The sequence below is a fragment of the Rhinolophus sinicus genome, chromosome 14 (genome assembly GCF_057876585.1).
Source record: "Rhinolophus sinicus isolate RSI-liver-muscle chromosome 14, RSI-T2T, whole genome shotgun sequence".
Lineage (NCBI taxonomy): Eukaryota > Metazoa > Chordata > Mammalia > Chiroptera > Rhinolophidae > Rhinolophus > Rhinolophus sinicus.
Window position 1 is genome coordinate 112,670,262 of NC_142514.1, and position 19,659 is coordinate 112,689,920.

The 19,659-nt window shown below is 33.8% G+C and overlaps 1 protein-coding gene across 1 annotated transcript in view; it reads left to right on the plus strand.

The window, feature by feature from the left end:
• Window positions 1-18,534, plus strand: part of CWF19L2 (CWF19 like cell cycle control factor 2) — a 98,998-nt gene extending 80,464 nt beyond the window's left edge. The window contains exons 14-18 of the mRNA XM_088791475.1: window positions 2,147-2,263; window positions 9,370-9,525; window positions 11,401-11,481; window positions 16,720-16,821; window positions 17,833-18,534. Coding sequence (XP_088647601.1) covers window positions 2,147-2,263; window positions 9,370-9,525; window positions 11,401-11,481; window positions 16,720-16,821; window positions 17,833-17,976 — 600 coding nt within the window. The 3' untranslated portion in view covers window positions 17,977-18,534. The remainder of the gene's footprint in view (window positions 1-2,146; window positions 2,264-9,369; window positions 9,526-11,400; window positions 11,482-16,719; window positions 16,822-17,832) is intronic.
• Window positions 18,535-19,659: the final 1,125 nt, after the last annotated feature.

The following is a 19,659-nucleotide window of genomic DNA, read 5'->3' on the forward strand; positions in this document are numbered from 1 at the left end:
TTAAGATAGTCAGTTTATCAGTTTGGATTTTGGTTTCTTTATTCCCTTACCTTTCTTTTTCTTCTTTCTGTCCTTCCATACTTTATGAAAAAAATGTAAAAATTACATTCAAAATTTAATCAATTAAAAAAAACCAGTTAAGTCAGTTACTTATGTTAATTTTTCTAAGTTATTTTCCAGACCTTTATATACATTTACATTTTTATAATTATGACATTATGTATAAATATTTCATTTTCCTTTAGTCTGATTCCCTACCTTTAAAAAAATGTGAGAAGAAATTAACCGTAAATTTTTCCTACAATGCTTTAGGAGAAGGTTGGGTGTTTTTCAATGACTTCATTTTCCCAAGTGCACTGAAGACAGGCTGGGTCCAGGGAGGCACAAAGGATAATGTGTACAAACCTTTTGTTAGCCTCCTGCTTTGTAGGTTCAATCCCAAAGTAGGCATTTTTCATTCAGCGGTGAAAGGAAACTTGGCCAGTAAAGAGACATTTTCTATTTTTTTTTAACTTATTCTACTATCGCATACATTCCTTTTCCCATTCCTCTCAGCTTTCCTCTTCTGCTATAAAGTAATCCACATTTTCCAATTAGTCATTTCAAGTGGTATCAAATTCTTCTCTTTGCCTTTAACTTAACTGAGAGTTGGCTGATCTGTTTCTTTCCTCTTCGACTAGCCTTTTTATTCTGGTTCATTTTAAAACCATTTGAGTCTCCTTTCTTCACCTATGCTTTAATATGCCATCTCTGTTCTAAAAACCTTCATCCTTTCATCTGTGAATATTATAATATAGAAATATTTGAAATATTGATTGGGAGGCATTTCATCCATTTCCTAAAGCACTGACTGCCTATCTCATCGACTGTAGTTAATAGGTTATTTTATTAATCTGGATAAACAATAAATTATTCCTTTTAGTTATTACCATATTAATCATATTTGATTATGAGTTTCTAAGAAATTACTTTGCCATTAAGCAGAAATGATAAGTAGTATTTCAAAGCAATTTAATAGTTCTCATTCAGCTTGAATTTTTAATATTTGAAGTTAATGTTTTAAATCCACATGTATTAATGAAACTATATTAGTACTTATTACAGTCAGACAGTTAAATTACTTTCTGGTCATCAGCTGTCTGTGCCTCTTCCTCTTTTTTTAAAGTAAAAGTAATCTAGCCACTTCCTTGTCTTAACACAGAGCTTTACTTTTTGTTTTAAAAAACTAGACTTTTTAGGAACAGTTTTAGATTTATCCAAAAATTGAGAGGACACTGCAGAGTTCCATATACCCCACACCCAGTTTCTTCTGTTGTTAACATCTTAGTAAATTTGTTAGCATTAATGAATCAGTATGGATACTGTTTTTCATTGTGAATATGGTTGTGATTTTACTATAAATGTAGGTAAATATCCCTATCTACTTCTACGTTGTCCTTTCTCAGCAAAGTTTTAAAATTTTGCCTTATTTTCTTAAATAAACATTGTCTGCCGTATGAAATACTTCTAGCTAAAACCTAACAAAAAAAATAACAGAAAATAAGATCAAGCCTCTGCTGAATATTATTTATGCACACATTTGGTCACTGCATACATAACTAATTGACCTTTTTAAAAAAAAGACAGTTTATAATGGAAAAATAGCACCAAGTTGTAGGTAATAACATGTATGTAACTAAATAAAACTTAACGAGAGCAGTGAAGCCATACAGAAGTTATTTCCTTTCTCTCTTAGTAGGTTAATTCTCTTCTCTGAGCCAATGAGAGAAGAAGGCCTGAATTAATAGGCATAAGTTAGACTTCTCTGCTATTACCAGGCCATGTATTTTTTTTTTTTAAATCCTTGCAAAAATTGTATTGTTTCAAAGGCTTTGAAAGCATATAGCATTCTGTCTTTCGGTAAGCTTAATCTTTGATGTAGAACAGTTAAAATTAAGACTTGTGCTATTTTCAATTTATTAAAAGCTATTTTCATGGCTTTTATAATACTTTTAAAATATTAAATTTATCTTTTAAAATATTAAAATAAAATATGTTGCTTATAAACAAGTATACTTTATTAAATGTTAGCCATGTTTCCCTACTAGGGGTTCATCTGTTGCAACCTAGAATAAATAGCAATAACATTTCATTTTTTTCCCAATAGGTTTATTTATGTTTACCCAACTTTCGATCTCTTACTGAGGGGCACTGCCTGATTGTCCCTTTGCAGCACCACAGAGCAGCTACCTTACTGGATGAAGACATCTGGGAGGAAATTCAGGTCAGCATGATAATGCTCATTATTATTGCAATGTTCATCAGCAATTTTTACAAACTATTGTGGTAAATTCCAACAGGTTTTATACCTTTGTCCAATGATTTTACTTTCTGAACTTAAACACTTGTGTACATTTCCATAGTGTGCATATTTACCCTCTTTCCCCGAAAATAATCTACCCTGGTCCCCTAGCTGGACTATCAGCGCCAATTGTGTCTTTTGGAGCAAAAATTAATATAAGACCCGGTATTATATTATATTATATTATATTATATTATATTATATTATAATTATATTATTTTAAAGACCCGGTCTTATATTATAGTAAAATAAGACCGGGTCTAATGCTCCAAAAGATGCATTAGAGCTGATTGTCCAGCTAGCTCTTGTTTTCAGGGAAACACGGTATGGCCCGTGATATTTTCATCATGATCCTTTGTAGACTCCATGTTTTGAAAGCTTTAAAAAAAATTTTTTTTATTGCGATATAATTGACATATTGGCTTCAGGTGTACTACTGAAAACTTTTGTCTACTAAATATACTGTGACAAAGTAATAATTATTTTTACTTAAAAAAATCAGTGTAAGATTTCTAATCTTTGCTTTTGTGGAACATGAAATAATCATTCTTCCAAATAAGCTAATAAATTAAAGCCAAATAAGCTAATAAATTACAGCCAAAAGCAGAGTTATTTTTCAGATAATAAAAACACAATTTGGGGAAGTTAGAGAAACGTTTATATTCAGCAGTTCTCATATTTTCCTGTAATGGAATTGGCTTTCTTTGCTCCTGTAATTTTGTTACCAGCTTTAATTTCCTCACTTTCCCTTTCATAACCTGGCCCAGGGTTTGGATTCAGGGATTTTATTTTGGGGTGTGTGTGTGTGTGTCTGTGTGTGTGTCTGTTTTTCTAGAAATTGAAAGGCACAGCATGGGTGAAATTGCTGCTGAATTATTTCAAGACCTCATAATGACCAAAAAAGAAAGAATGAATGAAACTCTTGTGTTTTTAACACCCGACAACTGAATAAGGGTTAGAGGGACACCTAGTTAGAAAAATGTGAAAATTGTAAGATTTCAAAAGAGAGACTGTATGAGTTTGTCCATCATGCTGATAAAGGGGAGATATTTTGACTATATCCAATAAAATTTAGTCTCTTTCTCCCTGTAATATTTAAGTTTATGGTGTGAAAGTCAAAGGGTAGAAGGGTTAAGAATGTGGACAAATACAGAGGATGCCAAGAAAATTTATACACATTTTAAGAAAGGAAAACTATTGAAATTGTAATACTCAATATATACTGATAACAAAAGATAAATACAAGTCACATTTGACTTCTTCAATTACAAGAGGTGCTCAAAATGGTTACCATCAGCATCCACACACTTCTGATTATGGTAAACTACTGCTTGAGTAAGTTGACCAAAGTGTCTAATTGTGTACATTGTTTTTTTTGGCACCCCCGATATATTTGACGTGAAAAAAAAATTTTTTCCCTAGTAATGGATGCCAGTGCAGTAAATAATTTAAAGTGGAAAGTATGCAAATTTGGTTTTCAGAATTATTTTAGGACTTTTCTGAAATGCCTTTTAAAAATTTATACATGCAAAACTGATTTAACTTAGAGCAAACTACAGTGCCAAAAAGATTTTAAGTAATACAGGAATCTGGTCTGTGTGTTTTATATTTCTGTAAGAAACTAAGCTACTTGATGAAAAACATTGAGGTGGATAAAGAAGAAATTTATTCTGTACAACATATACTGAGTACATGGGTATAAGATAATCTAGAGGTTGTGAGAAATGCCAAGACAAAATCATTCATTAATTTTGCCCAAAGGAACAGTATATTCTAGTGCAGGTTATATTATACTTTAGCAGATTTTGTAAGCCGATGCGTAATGGAAAATTGAGTGAAGGAGGGAAAGCCAAATTGTTTTATGCAAATAATAGCTCTTTTTGTTTGTGAAAGAAAAAGTTGTTAGAAGTTATAAATTACTGTAAGATAGTGGATGAATAAAATATCTGAATTCTGGCTTATTTAAAGAAATGTAGCATTTTTGGATTTTTGTTTTTAGATTAAAATATGTACAAAAACTCAAATTATGTCCTGATGGATATCCTTATGGTCATTCACCTCTTTTAGAGAATATATTTTAAAAAAAGGATTAGACTTAAGCAAAATATGTTGTTTGCAAATACAGGAGCCATTTCTTTCAAGTGATTTTTATCACCATCCTCTAGTAACATATAATGAATTTTATATTTTATATTTAATAGAAAATGCAAAAATAAGTTTCAACAGAGCATAGAGGAATAATCACAGAATTCGAATAAGATCCAAATTTTCAGTTTTCTTAAATATATAATGAAACTCTGCCTCCTTTAAATGTGTTTCTACCAGTTTGACAAATATGCTTGAACATATATTATAGTCAGACACTGTAGGTCCATTTTTAAAATATCCGAAATTAGCTGTGTAGTGGTGGGGTGGTTGATATTTATCTGCAATGGGCTTCACCGTGTAGTGATATGATTGGACCATTTCACTGGGGAGCCTCCTGTGTTGTGGTACCTTTAGATCTTTTCCTTGAGGCCAGTCAGAATCTCTAGAAAGACTCTTTTAATCTTTGGCCTGGAGCATCTAAGTCACTTACCAGTGTTCTGGGAGCTGAGCTGGGGAAGAAGGCTGGGGTGGCAGAATGTTGAACATTTGAGAACATTAATAACACTTCCTATAATGCCCCTGTTTTCAGACTGTATACTCTTAACTGGCTGGTTTTCCCAGCCCAACACTGTCTCTAAAGGATAATCCCATAGTGTTCTGCTGTTGTGGAGGAGGGGTCTGGCATGGTAATTGCTTTTCCAAAAGACTTTCAGCACGCCATCTGTTTTGCACCACACCTTCACTTTTACTTCCATAATTACTTGGCGCTGCCAGTTCCTGAGCCTTCTGAGGACTCTGAAGTGCAGCATGCTTTCTTCTTTACTGTCCCTAAGCCCCCTGCCCCCACCTCACCTTGGTGTGAACCAGCTTTCTAGTGTTTAAGTCAGATACACGGGGTCATCTGATGTTTCAGTGTATTTTGTCGCATTCTCTTGTTTTAGTAAGTTTGTGTTGTTTTAAAAATTACGTGAATGTCATTTTTGAAGGGTCACTCCGTAAAGGGTATAAAGTTAAAAGTGTATGTTCTGTCCTATTTCATAGCATTTATCTTTGGATAACTTTATCTTTAGTTAGACATGTTCTATTTAGAAAACTTGAATAAATTACAGTGTTACTATTACATGATCAACCCTAAATAGCTTTGATATTGTTAAGGAAAATATTATACTTTAATTTTTATTTCAAAATTGTTTGTTCATATTTACTTGACATTTTGTAATGTGACTTGATGCATATTAAGAATTATAACACCCTATAGTATAGTTTACTTAAATATGTTGTAAGGAATTTTAGTCCACATGTGTTACCTAAATGATGGATGGCAATTAGGTGAGTAATTATAGTTTAGAAATACGGAAAACAGTGATTACCCAAAGGATGAAGTGTTTCCTACTAGGAATATGGGAATTTTCTGTCATCCCCATAACATGGGATTTCTATGTCTCTGAAGCATAAAATAGTTTTGGAATCTTATGATATTGAACTAAAAAACTTTCTTCACTGTTGTCATACAGCTTTAAAAAAATGAATATTATTTAAATATGTATAGTGTATTTGTTATATTGAGCTTGAAGGAAGTCCTACTTTAATGGAGTTGATAACCTCAAATTATATCGTTAAACTCATATTTTTAAATTCAAGTTGTTTATGTACATAGAGGGGAAGCACTTAAACATGTGTGTCCTCCTTGAAGCTGTTAGTATGATGTTTATATATTTTATAATATTGAATTATTTTTGCATCATTACTGATTTAGTACTTTTGAGTTTTCATTTATAACCAATGATAATCTTGAGTCTATCTTCGCTCTTGTCCAGATAGAATTTAGAACAATCATCCAACAGTTAAACCAGGAAAGAATTATGAACAAACATGAAGGAAGGCATTTTGTGAGATAATCTTTGGATTATGTAAATTTTTGTTGTTGTTGCTGCTTTTTATCCACTGTTCCTCATCTTCAAAAAAGTTTAATTTTCAAATATATAGTTCCACTCTAGTAATGATTTTCTTTTTCTATTATATCAAATTATCTTTTCACTACAAAACTAAATAACAAAATAAACAAAGTTAAGTGGAAATATTCATAATAAATAAAAATTCACAAATATAGCAACAGTTAACAAAATAGAGACATTCTTAAAAAACTATGTTATAAAACCAAATTTATACATTTTTCCATTTGATTTTGCTTTTTAGTTGTTTTGTGCATGTGAAGGTAACTGTCTGGGACATACAACTGAGTAGAGGGAACAATAAATAGGGTTAACTTGTCACTTTCTGGTTCATTAGCTGCTTCAGTCACATCACTGATGTCAGTTAATTGCCCGTCTTATTATTCTTCACTGCTGTTGCAAATAAAACCTAACTCACAGTACCTTGAGACAGCAAAAGTTAATTTCTTGTATCATAGTCCAGTGTGGGCTGGACGACAGTTCTTCAAGGCAGATTACCTCTGAGCAGTAATTCACACATCCAGGCTCCTTTCGTGATGACTCTCCTGTGGTGGTCTTTCTCCTTCGGCCCTGCAATGGAAGAAAACGAACATGAGAAGGCACACTACCTCTTAACTGCTTCAACTCACATGTGACATGATTTCTACATACATTTATTACTCAGAACGAAATATGGCCACACCTAAGTGTCAGAGAGGCTGGGAAATTCAGTCTTCTTGTTTGCTGAGGAGGAGGAAAATGAAACAGTTTAGTTAACAAGGCCTTTTTGGGGAAGGGTTTTTGTCTGCGGAAATCTGATTGGGGGCATGGCAACTATAAAATTTGAGTGATCAATTTTACCATTTACCTATCTATACCAATATTTTATATTTTATTATTTTTTATCGTAATTTAGCCTCATTTCTATACTATTTCTATTAATGTGATTTTATAAAATATAATACTTCAGTCAGAATTTTTAAAAGGGGAAATAATCATCTGTAATGATTTATCTAACAATCACCTATAATGAGATTGCTGGTGGAAAGTTTGCATTCCCTTACATTCTTAGCCAAGGCTTTGCATTTAACAACAAATTGAGTGTCTGAACTAAAGAGACTATGTTCAGCTTATATAAATGAAAAGTGAATCCCATCTCTGTTGCTTACTAGGTACCTTTCTAGTTCACCTCAAATTATAATTACTTGATTTTTTTTTTTAACTTGCTCTTATTTTATAAAATGAGTGGAAAACAGAATAGTGAAGAGTGATCAATAATAAGTTATCAGTGGAGGCCTGGTGGGAACTCAGAACGTCCATCATCCCCTACCCAGCCTCTTCCCTTTTGGGTATCGGAGGCCAAGTGGGGAACCTGAACTTCTGTCTCTATGTGGTATAATAGTAACTAGGCAATGGTTCAGCAGCAACTTGGTCAACTTTCTGGGGCATTATACTGAGTGATAAATGCCAACCCCCCAAAATTATGTGATTTCATTTATATAACATTTTTAAATTTTTTATTTTTTTGAGTATATTTGGTATACAGTCTTATATTGGTTATATTAGTTTCTAGTGTACGATATAGTGATTCGACATTTCTAAACCTTACAATGTATAAAATTCTGGTAATCATCTGTCATTGTCTAAACTTATGACAATATTATTGACTATATTCCCTTTCCCTTTTTCACTTATCCCCTCACCCTCTTTCTTCTGGTAACCATCCCTTTGGTCTCTGTTTCTATGAGTCTGATTTTGTTTGTTTGTTTTTTAAATAACAGTCTTGAAATGACAAAATTTAAAAAATGGAGAACAGATTGGTGATTGCCAAGGTTTCAGAAGTGGGGATGGGAATGACTATGGCTCTAAAAGGGCAACAGGAGGGATCCCCATAGGGTGGGAATTGCTCTGTATCTTGACTGTATCAATATCGATATCATGGTGTGTGTGGTTTTGTAAGATGTTACAATTGGGGGAGACTGGGTTAAGGGTACATGGGATTGCTCTGTATTATTTCTACATGTGATCTATAATCATAATATAAATTTTAATTAAAATATTAAAAAGTTACAAATCAAGCTGACAAATCTAAATAAAAAACGCTTCATCCACCTACTTATACGAATACACTTACATAACACTGTGTGAGGCCAAGTTTGAATTTGTAATTCCCAGACACTTTGGAGGTCCACACATGGTGGTTGGATAGAGGTGGCTTTTGGCTCCTGGTCTGCAGCCTCTCCCCTTTCTTCTAACCCCTGGCTTCATCCTGTACTACAAGGGATGTCCTGTGAATACACATGAATATCCTGGACACCACATCTAAGCACCATGCAACCACCCTCTACAAACAATTGTCCCTCGGGCCTGGGGGTATGAAATAAATAAATAATGAGTAAATAAAGAATTAAAAATTGGGATTTTATAATAAGGATGAGTTCTTTGGGAGCAAACACTCTTACTTTTCAACTTTAGTATATTCAATTTTTATCCACTTGGTAGGACTGGATTATATGTGAAAATAGAGGGTTGCTTGAATATAAGGTTACAATAGTCAGTAGATACATAAGGGAACCAACAAGTGAAGGTGCTCTGAGCACTAGGAAACATTATAAATGAATTTTGCTTGTCTCTTACTGAATTTAAGAATGCCTACCTGCTCAGAGTACCTTTTTTGGCTTCTGGGTGTTTTTCTATGATTTTACTGTCAGTTCTGCATATTTTACCACCTAATTTGATTTTCTCTTCTTTTTCTTAGTTTACTGGAACCATCTAATATATACATAAAACTCTGTAGAAAGAGTTTCAGTTTAAAAAAATGTTGCCATATGTGAAATTATGTAGTGGGTTTAGAAAGTGAAGTAAGTATAAGGTAACAAACATTACAGAGTTCAGATATTGTTTACTATTTGTTTTTTATTTTAAAGAGATTCATTGTACTTTTTATTGTTTTCATAATTTGAATCTTCTCTAAGTGTTTTATTTATGTAACCATTTTCCTCTTTTCAGATGTTTAGAAAATCATTGGTAAAGATGTTTAAAGATAAAGGATTGGACTGCATCTTTTTAGAAACTAATCTGAGCATGAAGAAACAGTATCATATGGTTTATGAATGCATTCCTCTCCCGAAGGAAGTGGGTGATATGGCTCCCATCTATTTTAAGGTATTTATAGTCTTTACATGCATACTTATTTTTTGTTACAGAGCTGTTTTATGAAGGCATTATCTTTACTCTTGTAGTTTTTCTCCAATGTACTTAAATTTTATATCAGAAAGAAATGAAGTAAAGCACAAAAAATTCTGTATAAAGAAATTTGGGATTTTGACCTTTAAAAGCATGGTTATTTATGAGTGTGAATATACCGTCAAATGGTAATTTATAATTTCTATTTTAATTTATCATTTCTCAAATTAAAAATCAGGTTTTACCTTGAAGAACTTCCGAGTCAAAATTATAGTCACAACTCTAGAAAACTTATTGAAATTCATGAGAACCGTAGATAGTTACATCCAAACAGTACAAATTGTACCTGATGAGACAATTTATTGATGTAAGTTTAGTGTTTAATACCCCATTATGCTATTTGTAAAAAGAAACTAACATCTAATCTCAACATACATTTTTGGATATATAGTAAATGACTAGAGTTCTTAATTGTCGTTATAATATTCAAGCAACTTTTACTAAATAGCATGTGTTTTGCTGACCTGAATATAATATAATTTATAGACTAATATAAATACAAAAATGTAGAACCATATATGAACTAGTAACATGAGCGATGAAAAAAAGGAGGTAATATTTTGTGAAGTAGTGTAGGAAGACTTGCAAATGCAATGTTTATACAGTATTGGATGGTAAAGTTTATGAATGTGAACTGTAAATTCTAGTAAAGAGGATTATACAACTTTTTAAGGTTAATGAGGTGGTGAAAAATCTACTTTTTCTCTAGAAATTTTAAAAAACTATCTGGTTTTTTTATTTGAAGAATTATGCAATTATAGGAGGTTATATAAGCCAGACAATCTCAGAATCCATGCCAATCCTGTGTTAAGCAAAATCAATTGAGAAAGAGACTATTATACTGTTCTTCAGTGGTTTCTTTTTTTTGGGAGGGACATGGGGGTCTTTGGTAATTGTGACTACACGCATTGAGGTATAAGGCACAACGTAGAGCAGCCATTGGTGGTCCTGTTGGGTGACAGAAATATCTCTTAGCAGGATGGTGTCACCTTTCTACACCAAACCTTTTCTATGATCATTAAAGATGCATTTATTGGATTTGGCTTCAATTTTATACTGAATATGCTACATTATAATGTCAACACAAGCAACCCATGCCTTTTAAATAGGGAACAGCAGTATATCTGATGTATTTAAATTGTGCTTATTTGAATGTTAATTTCATCTTTAAAATTTGCTTCATTAATGATGATATAGTACAAAATGAAATTATTTTATACTCATCACCCTGGCCTTTCTTTCTATTAAACATTTCTTTACCATAAATCTTAGTCCTAATTGCTTAGCCTAGAAAGTCTTACAATGCCATTTATATGTATTTTTTCCCCCTGCATTTTTACTTCTTTGTTATATGGCCACAAATTGTTCAAGTACTTGGTTGCTAGAAAGCATATAAATTACTCTTTTCATATTTGGGACAAGAGCAGTAAAACTAAGTGTATTTATTTGAGTAGATTTCTGTGAATGGAGTAAGGAGTTTGGGAACTTTTATGTTCACAAATTATGCACAATATTAAATTGTTTGGTCTTATTGAGGATTGTTTTTGTTATGTAAAGTTGAAGTTAATTTCAGTACAAAAGTTGAGAATGAGAGTATTATCTTGACTAAACATAGGACTTAAAAAAATCAAGTTCTTGTTTTAAATAACACAAATTAAAGCCTAATCCATTAAAAATAATGACTTACCATGTATAATATACCCTGTAATTAATTTACTGTATTGTTTCATTTTTAAATTGTCTTTTTGTGATTGCATATATATTATTTTTCATTAAAAAATGGCTATTTCTTAGAAAGCCATAATGGAATCTGATGAAGAGTGGTCTATGAACAAGAAATTGATTGATCTCTCTTCAAAAGATATCAGAAAGTCTGTAAGTATCTTTTCTTTACTAATATAAGAAATTACCCAGGATCTTCATTAATTTCCGCATCTTACTTGAGAAAAAGACCATTTGATGAATGACCAAATGTGAAGTAACTCATCTATAAATACAGAAGAAATTATGTTCTTTCTACCTGATCTAGCAAATGCATATTTGTTCAGATGCTTGTTTGAATGTTGATTCCTGATCCCTGGCCGTCTGTCGTTGTAGTCCCTATAATTGGCTGTGACAGCCCTCAGACTGCCAGGGAGCTCCTGTCATGGGCTTCTCAGCTTCTGTGGGACAGGTGGTGAGAGGGGCTTTCTTGTTAATGGAATTATAGTGTGAGAAACATTTTTCTATTTTGAATTTGGAACTCGTTTTTTATTTTTCCCCCCTTATACAAAGGTTGCTTGTTACGTCCCTTTAAACAAGTGAGTTAGATTACAGGTTCTTTACTCTTTTGGGGAGTTTCTGCACCATGTTTCATAGTTTAATCATGATTGCAGATCAACTTTTATATACAAGTTACACAAGTTGAGTACTTCTGTAATGACCTCTTTTTTTCCCCCTAGAAATATAAATTAAATAGAATAGACGTAATAGAATTGTGGATTCCTTTTTGTTTTTTTGTTAAAAAATTAATTTAGTCTACATAGTTTATTGAGTGCCTCCTATTTACCGAGCACTGGTAAATTTTAGGTTCTTTTCATACACGGTGGAACAAAACAGAGAAAATCCCTGACTTTATGGAGCTTATAGCTTAGTGCAGAGGTTGGGAACCTCCAGCCTATGTGCTAAATCCAGCCTGCTGCCTCTTTGTGTAAACAGTTTTATTGGAACACAGATGCACCCATTCGTTTATGTATTGTCTTTGGCAGCTTCATGCTACAAGGGTAGAGTTGAGAGCTGCAATAGAGACTGTATGATCTGCAAAGCCCAGAATATTTTATTTAAATTGGAACTTTTTAAAGTTTTTTTTAAATTTGCTGACCCCTCTTCTAGTAGATGTCACTAGAATATTTTTCTCCCATTTCTTCTTTTGGAAAGCCAGACACCAGATACATGAGACTGGTAGGATTCCTAATTACACGTATTATATCCCAGTCAAAAGATTCAAGTTTTGTTGCATTTATTGAAGATAGTTTTAATTCAAAGGTAAGATAATATTTACAATCTTTTTGTCTCCCTTTGCTGGTGAATTGGGTCAGTCACTATATTAAAAAAAACAAAACAAAAACCTCTCCTAAATGCCCTATGTATTTCTGTCTTATGAGCCTATAGAAAAAGGCATCTAATGTACATATGGCTTCTGTGGCTGAGTTTTTCACTTCTCATATCATAATTTCCAATGCCATTAAATGTTCTAAATATTCTTTTAGGACATTTAAAAATTTCAGTTAAAATATTTCAAAGTAGAACTTTTAAAAGAAATGTATTGTTCTCCATTTGCTGCACTGCACATGCAGCTTTGTTACGGACGGATAAACTATCTCCTCCCTAGTGTAAGGTTGTTTTGTAAAACCTGGATAAGTACTTAAGTACCCAGAGGGTTCTAATATTTTAACTGAACAAATATGGAAAATAAGAAACAGAGATCCTTATAGGAGTGGTGGTTGTATATTCAACTTGGAAGTGTTACAAATAACACCAATGGCCTTTTCTAAGCCACCACATAGTGTTGTGTGTGAGTCACAGCATATTGGGTATGATCCAGATGACATGACCTCTGGAGGTTTCTCTAAGCTTTAGGATTCAGTAATTATGTGGATGGAATTGTGAAGCGAGCTTGAGTATAAGAGTAATTCCAAAGCAGGTCACTTTTAGGTTAGCAAGCTTTCCAGTGCCTTTTAAAAATGATAAAAATGTTTCTGAGCATGAAGTTATACTAGTCTTTAGTTACTTTAACAGTATTTTTATTCTGGAAAAAAAACACATATTTCTTTTTAAAAAGTTCTACATCCTTTGCAGTTTCATAAAGTATTTGACATGCTTTATTGGGAGTGGGGTGATTTTGTGTGTTTTTTGCCCCATGGTAGATTCTTGGCTTTTAGTAAAGATTCACATGTTTGTAGTTCTTTCTGATTCTTCATTGATTTATGTTTCTCCTCGCAGTGTGAGTATAAGCTTCTCTTTATATGTCCGTTTTGTTTACTTTCTCTGGGTCTTTTGTTATCTTTGCTGTGTAGTGTGAAGTTTCTGAAAATATACAAGGGAAACAGATCTGAATGTTGATTGTAAAGGAGTTGCATGATATTAAATAACTTATCAAGAAAGTGGTCATTTTTAACAAGGCTATTTTATTGAGATTTCATATGAATTATTTCTGAACTTTTAAGTGTTGTGGTTTTTAAGGTTAATTTTGTGATAACTATAGTTGAAAAACATCTAACACATTTAGGGACCAATTAAAAAAAAACCAAAAATACCAAGGAAAGTCAGTCTCAAGGAAAATTTGGGTTTAGCCAGAGACCTTCAAGCTCAAGGACAGTTATAGAAGTCAGGGGTAACAGGAGAAATATTAAAAGGAGAAAATTCAGATACTGCTGTTTTTCTACCAGCAATAAAATCTTTCTGTGATTCTAGTAATTGCAAGAAAAGGAAGATGGTAATTGTGCATATATTTTGATACTAGAGCCTTTGCAATGCCTACTGACTAACAACGCTTCTAGCAAGACAGTAGGTTGTATATTTTGCAGCCTGCAGTGGAGAACAGAGGAGAAGCTGTGGCAGCAGCTGTTCTTTGTGTAAAAATAGTCAAGTGTTCATTGTGCCATCTTGGCAATTGTGCAGTAGATTGTTGAGATTTAGTGTCTGTGTTAGTTTTCTAATGCTGCTATAACAAATTATAACAAACTGAGTGGTTTAAAACAACACATACAGAAGAAAAAATGACATACAGAGGGGAAAATGTATACACATTTTAAGAAAGGAAACACCTATTAAAATTGTAATACTCAATATATACTGATAAGAAAAGATGAATACAAGTCATGTTTGACTTCTGCAATTACAAGAGGTGCTAAAGTGGTTACCATCAGCATAATTTTAATACAGTTTTTTCCTTTCTTAAAAAGTGTGTTTTTTTGGCACCCTCTGTATTTATTAGTTCTGGCAGTCATTAGTATAAGATGGGTCTCACTGAGCTAAAGTCAAGGTGTTAAGCAGGTCTGTGTTCTTTCTGAGGGCTCTCAGGAGAATCCATTCCCTTGCTTTTCCCAGCTTCCAGAAGCCACCTGCAGCCCATGGCTTGTGATCCGTCCTTCATCTTTAAAGCCAGCAGTGTAGGATCTTCCAGTCTTTCTCTGACTCTCAACCTCCTGTTTCTCTAAGTACGTCTGTGATTACATTGGGCCCACCTGGAAAACCCAGGATAATCTCCCCACTTCAAGATTCATATCTTAATTGCATTTGCAAAGTCCCTTTTGCAGTATAAGGCAACATATTTATGGCAAATAATGGATTAGATTATTGACATATTTAGGGGGCCATTATTCTGCCAAACACAGTATGACACAAACAAAAGCCATGGGCACTGTCATCACAAATTGCTTCCTCAAGTTATCTTTCCTTCAAAGTACTGTCCTTTAGTTGACGTAGTTCTGTAATACCGTTTTAGCCATTCAGATTCATGTTTCGCACATGGTGATCTACTTCAAATAGCACAAATATTCTAATGGAGCCTTCCATCTTTTTTTCTTTGAGCACTAATTTTGCACAAAGCACTATTGTTTGGGAGACAGAAGTGAAAGTAATGTTTGAATAATCTTTTCTGTGTTGTGTACTGGGCCATGCACTTGATGTGCATTTTCCTATTCGATCCTCACAGGAAACCTCTGAGCTCTTCAGAGTTCTCATGAGACTTAGAGATGTTAAATAACTTGCCTGTGGTTATTCAGTAGTTATATGAATCAGACCTGCAATTAGAGACTTGTCTGTTTATTTTTTCTTAATTGTCTAGGTGATACACGTTTATATTTTTAAAATGTGGAAATACAAAAAAGGAATGCAAAGCTACAAAACATTAGCCCATTTCTCTGCATTTGATATTATATAGTATTTTGTAAACTGATTTGTTTTACTTATGCTTTTCATATAACATGAACAACTCTTTATTACCCTTAATTTTAATTGCTATATATTACTTCAAGATAACCACTTTCTTTTCACCATACCATACTATCTACTTCCAAGTTCAACCTTCTTGAAGACACAATACAAAATATATATAGTTGAGTAGAAATATGTGAATCGCAGCCAAAATAAGTAAAAGCAGAATGTATGAGGGGATTAGAGAGGAGAGATAGTCCCATAAATGGACTCATTTGAATAATTTCTAATGACAGAATTGGAGCTTGGAGGAAAAACTTTCAAGGACAAGATTTACTTAATTAATAAAGCAATAAATTATGGCCTTTTCCAATTAAAATAGAGTTTAAAATATTGTGTGTGCGTGTGTGTGTGTAAAAAGAAGGTGAGAAGAAAAGATAATACAGTTGACCTTGAACAACATGTATTTGAACTGCACAGGTCGACTTATACATGGATTTTTTCAATAAATACCTGTATTGTTTTTGATCTGCGGTTGGGAGCCCGTGGGTGCAGACGGCCAGCTGTATGCATTGATCTACACCATTTTATAATAGGGGACCTGAGCATCTATGGATTTTCGTATCTGCAGGGGGGTCCTGGAACCAATGCCCCATGCATACTGATAGTGGTTAAATTCTTCTGGAGTCAAAAGTTACATGCGGATTTTTTACTGTATGTGGTTCAGTGCCCATAACTCCTGCATATATCTTTGATAAATAAGTAGTAGTAAAGTCTCAGGGATATTATAAACAAAGCCCTAAGTATGTGGCTAGGCCCCTCTTTCTATTCTGCATTGTGAGGAAAATATAAGAAAGCATATCCTTATTCTCTATTTGTGTAGTCTAAGGAAAAGTATTCCTCTGTTATATATTTTTAAAATCCCTTTTCTTTCCTGTTTTCACCAAAGACAGTAAAATAACTGGTTTTGATTATAATTGCTGAATGTTGTGAAGAGCTATCTGGCTGAAACGCTACCAAATGAAGTGTTTTACTCAGAAAATTAGGTCACTGCTTCATTATCTCTAGAATTGGAAATATTGTATACTTTTGTCATGAGGGATGCTTAATTACTGCCACGTTGAGAGCAAGAAGAGGAAGTAAGCATGACTTTCTGATTTCATGCTGTACTCATGTGTGATCTATCTGTTTATTTAGGTACCCAAAGGCTTACCTTACTTCTCTGTGGATTTTGGCCTCCAAGGAGGGTTTGCCCATGTCATTGAAGATCAACACAAATTCCCTCATTACTTTGGAAAGGTATGCTCACAGATTTAATAAAATCCCAGAGTTTAGCAACTTGGTAACACTTTTCTTTTGAAGGTAAGTCAAATCTTTGGTCACAATATACAGTGAAGTTGGTGAGTACTGTTCCACCCAATTTTAGAGGGACAACCTAGAAACTGTTGATAAAATTATCCCAGAATTTTTATAACACTCAGGAATGTCACATCTAACTATGCAAACTTTGTAATCTTAGGAGTGCTACCGTGTTTCCCTGAAAAGAAGCCCCAGTTAAGATCGTCAGCCAGATGGATGCATTTAGTACATTATGATGATGTTCTAGAAGATCATATGACTGTATTTGAATAAATGTAGATTGTTGTACATGAAAAAATAAGACATTCCCTGAAAATATCCCCTAATGTGTCTTTTGGAGCAAAAGTTAATATAAGACCCAGTCTTATTTTCGGGAAAATATGGTATCAGACCTGGTCTTATTTTCGGAGAAACACGGTGGCTGTATCTGCTTGTCAAGGAGTTTGTCCATTTTGTTGCTTGTTAGCACATCTACCAGACAGCAGCAAAGGGAAAACAAAGTGGAATTTAATTAATTTGGTCCTTATCTCCTCTGGTAAATGGTTTGAAGAAAAAGTTAATCAACATGTACAGCTATAGTTGACTCTCTCTGCTACCCAGTATGTTTATAAACCAGCTTCTTCTACCATGAGCTGGAGATCTGTTTTTCAGGAATCAAAAGCATATTTTGATTAGCATATTACTAATCTAAATAAACCAAGAATTAAAAATTATAAATCACCTTCATTTTAAAAGCCACATTCCCAACCACTGAAAGGAATGGATTTTGCCTTATTATTCTAGATTATTTCCTTTATGATCCTTTTCCTGTGCTATTAGCTATAAAATTAATCAAATTTATGCTTGTGAGTATCCACATACTGAAAGATATGAATAAGCAAGTACTTTCATTCCTGTTTTCAAAAATTTTCAGTATTTATACATACCTGTATTTTTCTCATTCTTTCAAAGGAAATCATTGGTGGGATGCTGGATATAGAACCAAGACTTTGGAGGAAAGGGATCCAAGAAAGCTTTGAGGATCAGAGAAAGAAAGCACTGCAGTTTGCTCAGTGGTGGAAACCATTTGACTTTACCAGAAGTAAAGAACGTTGAGTCATACCTTTAATTTTTTATTTCCTCTTCACAATCCTTTTGGTTCCATTTCCTTTGCATCTAACTAAACAATTGACCCTCAGGTCATAGGGAGAGAAAGTCATACACTGGGTTTCAGACAGCTGTGCCTCGTCGGATTGTGTCACTTCCTTCCCCACCTGCTCCTGTGGACTTCAGTGTAGTAATCGGGGGAGCGGGACGGGGTGGGGGTCCAGATGTATTGGGTGACCTGCTCACCTTCCTGTTCCATACCTGCGCCTTGGTGTTCTGGACTATTCAGTGAATATATAGAAAGACTTTTCTGGAGGATTACCTAGGAAGTATAGCAAATCGTTGGTTCAGAGGGAGAGAGGTCGGTTTCAAGGTTAAGTCTATTGACTGACGTCTTCAGCATTTTTAAATTAAGAATTGGCATATTCAGTAATAATTGAAATTTTTCTCATAACATTTTATAGACGAGCTCTTAATTTTCTACCAATAACATATATATCACTGCTATTCTTTTTATTGAAGGAAAAAGAATGTCCTAAAGGTAATAAAGAGTTAAATGAAGTATAACATGTTCATGATTTGTTTTTATTTCTAGGTTTTTAAATACAGTCTTTGAATATTGGGTCATTTTAAAAGTAATTGTTCCACGTAACACAGTTCACAGTTATTTAAAGTTTGTATGAAAGTTAAAAGTTTTAGCCAAATCATGCAAAAACGATGGTTTTGCATTGTATTGATTATTACAAACTCTTAAGTAATCAGAATATTCTAAAGGTCAGGAACACATTCTGTTGTTCTTCATTTTTCTTTGTTCTGACACTTCGTTGTTAAGAAAAAACCACACACTTATAAAATATGCCCATGGTGTAAGAGTTCTACATTTTTTTATATGGATGATATTTTTGTAGTAACTCTTTTTCATAGATGTTGGTTTTTTAGAGCTGAATCTTGACATTTTGTCATGAAATGTTCAATACTTAGAATCAGTGTGATGTGTACTCTAGAGTAACTCGTGACTAACTCTACATAGTTATTTTTAATATTGACATCTCATTACTTTATTCGTATGTCAAAAAGAAATGTTTATGTTCTATCTGTAGTTTTTAAATTTCACATGTAAATTGAAATTTAATAGTTTTTGGTTTCTCAATATTTGCAATTGTATTTAAGTATATATATCAAATAGGTTCTTTATTTTTTTTAAAGATTTTAATGGGGAAGGGGAACAGGACTTTATTGGGGAACAGTGTGTACTTCCAGGCCTTTTTTCCAAGTCAAGTTGTTGTCCTTTCAATCTTAGGTGTGGAGGGTACCGTTCAGCTTCAAGTTGTTGTCCTTTCAGTCTGAGTTGTGGAGGGCGCAGCTCAGCTCCAGGTCCAGTTGCCATTTTCTAGTTGCAGGGGGCACAGTCTACCATCCCTTGTGGGAGTCGAACCGGCAACCTTGTGGTTGAGAGGATGCATTCCAACCAACTGAGCCATCCAGGAGCTCAGCGGCAGCTCAGCTCAAGGTGCCGTGTTCAATCTTAGTTGCAGGGGGCACTGCCCACCATCCCTTGCAGGACTCGAGGAGTTGAACCGGCAACCTTGTGGTTGAAAGCCCACTGGCCCATGTGGGAATCGAACTGGCAGCCTTTGGAGTTAGGAGCATGGAGCTCTAACCACCTGAGCCACCGGGCCGGCCCCAAATAGA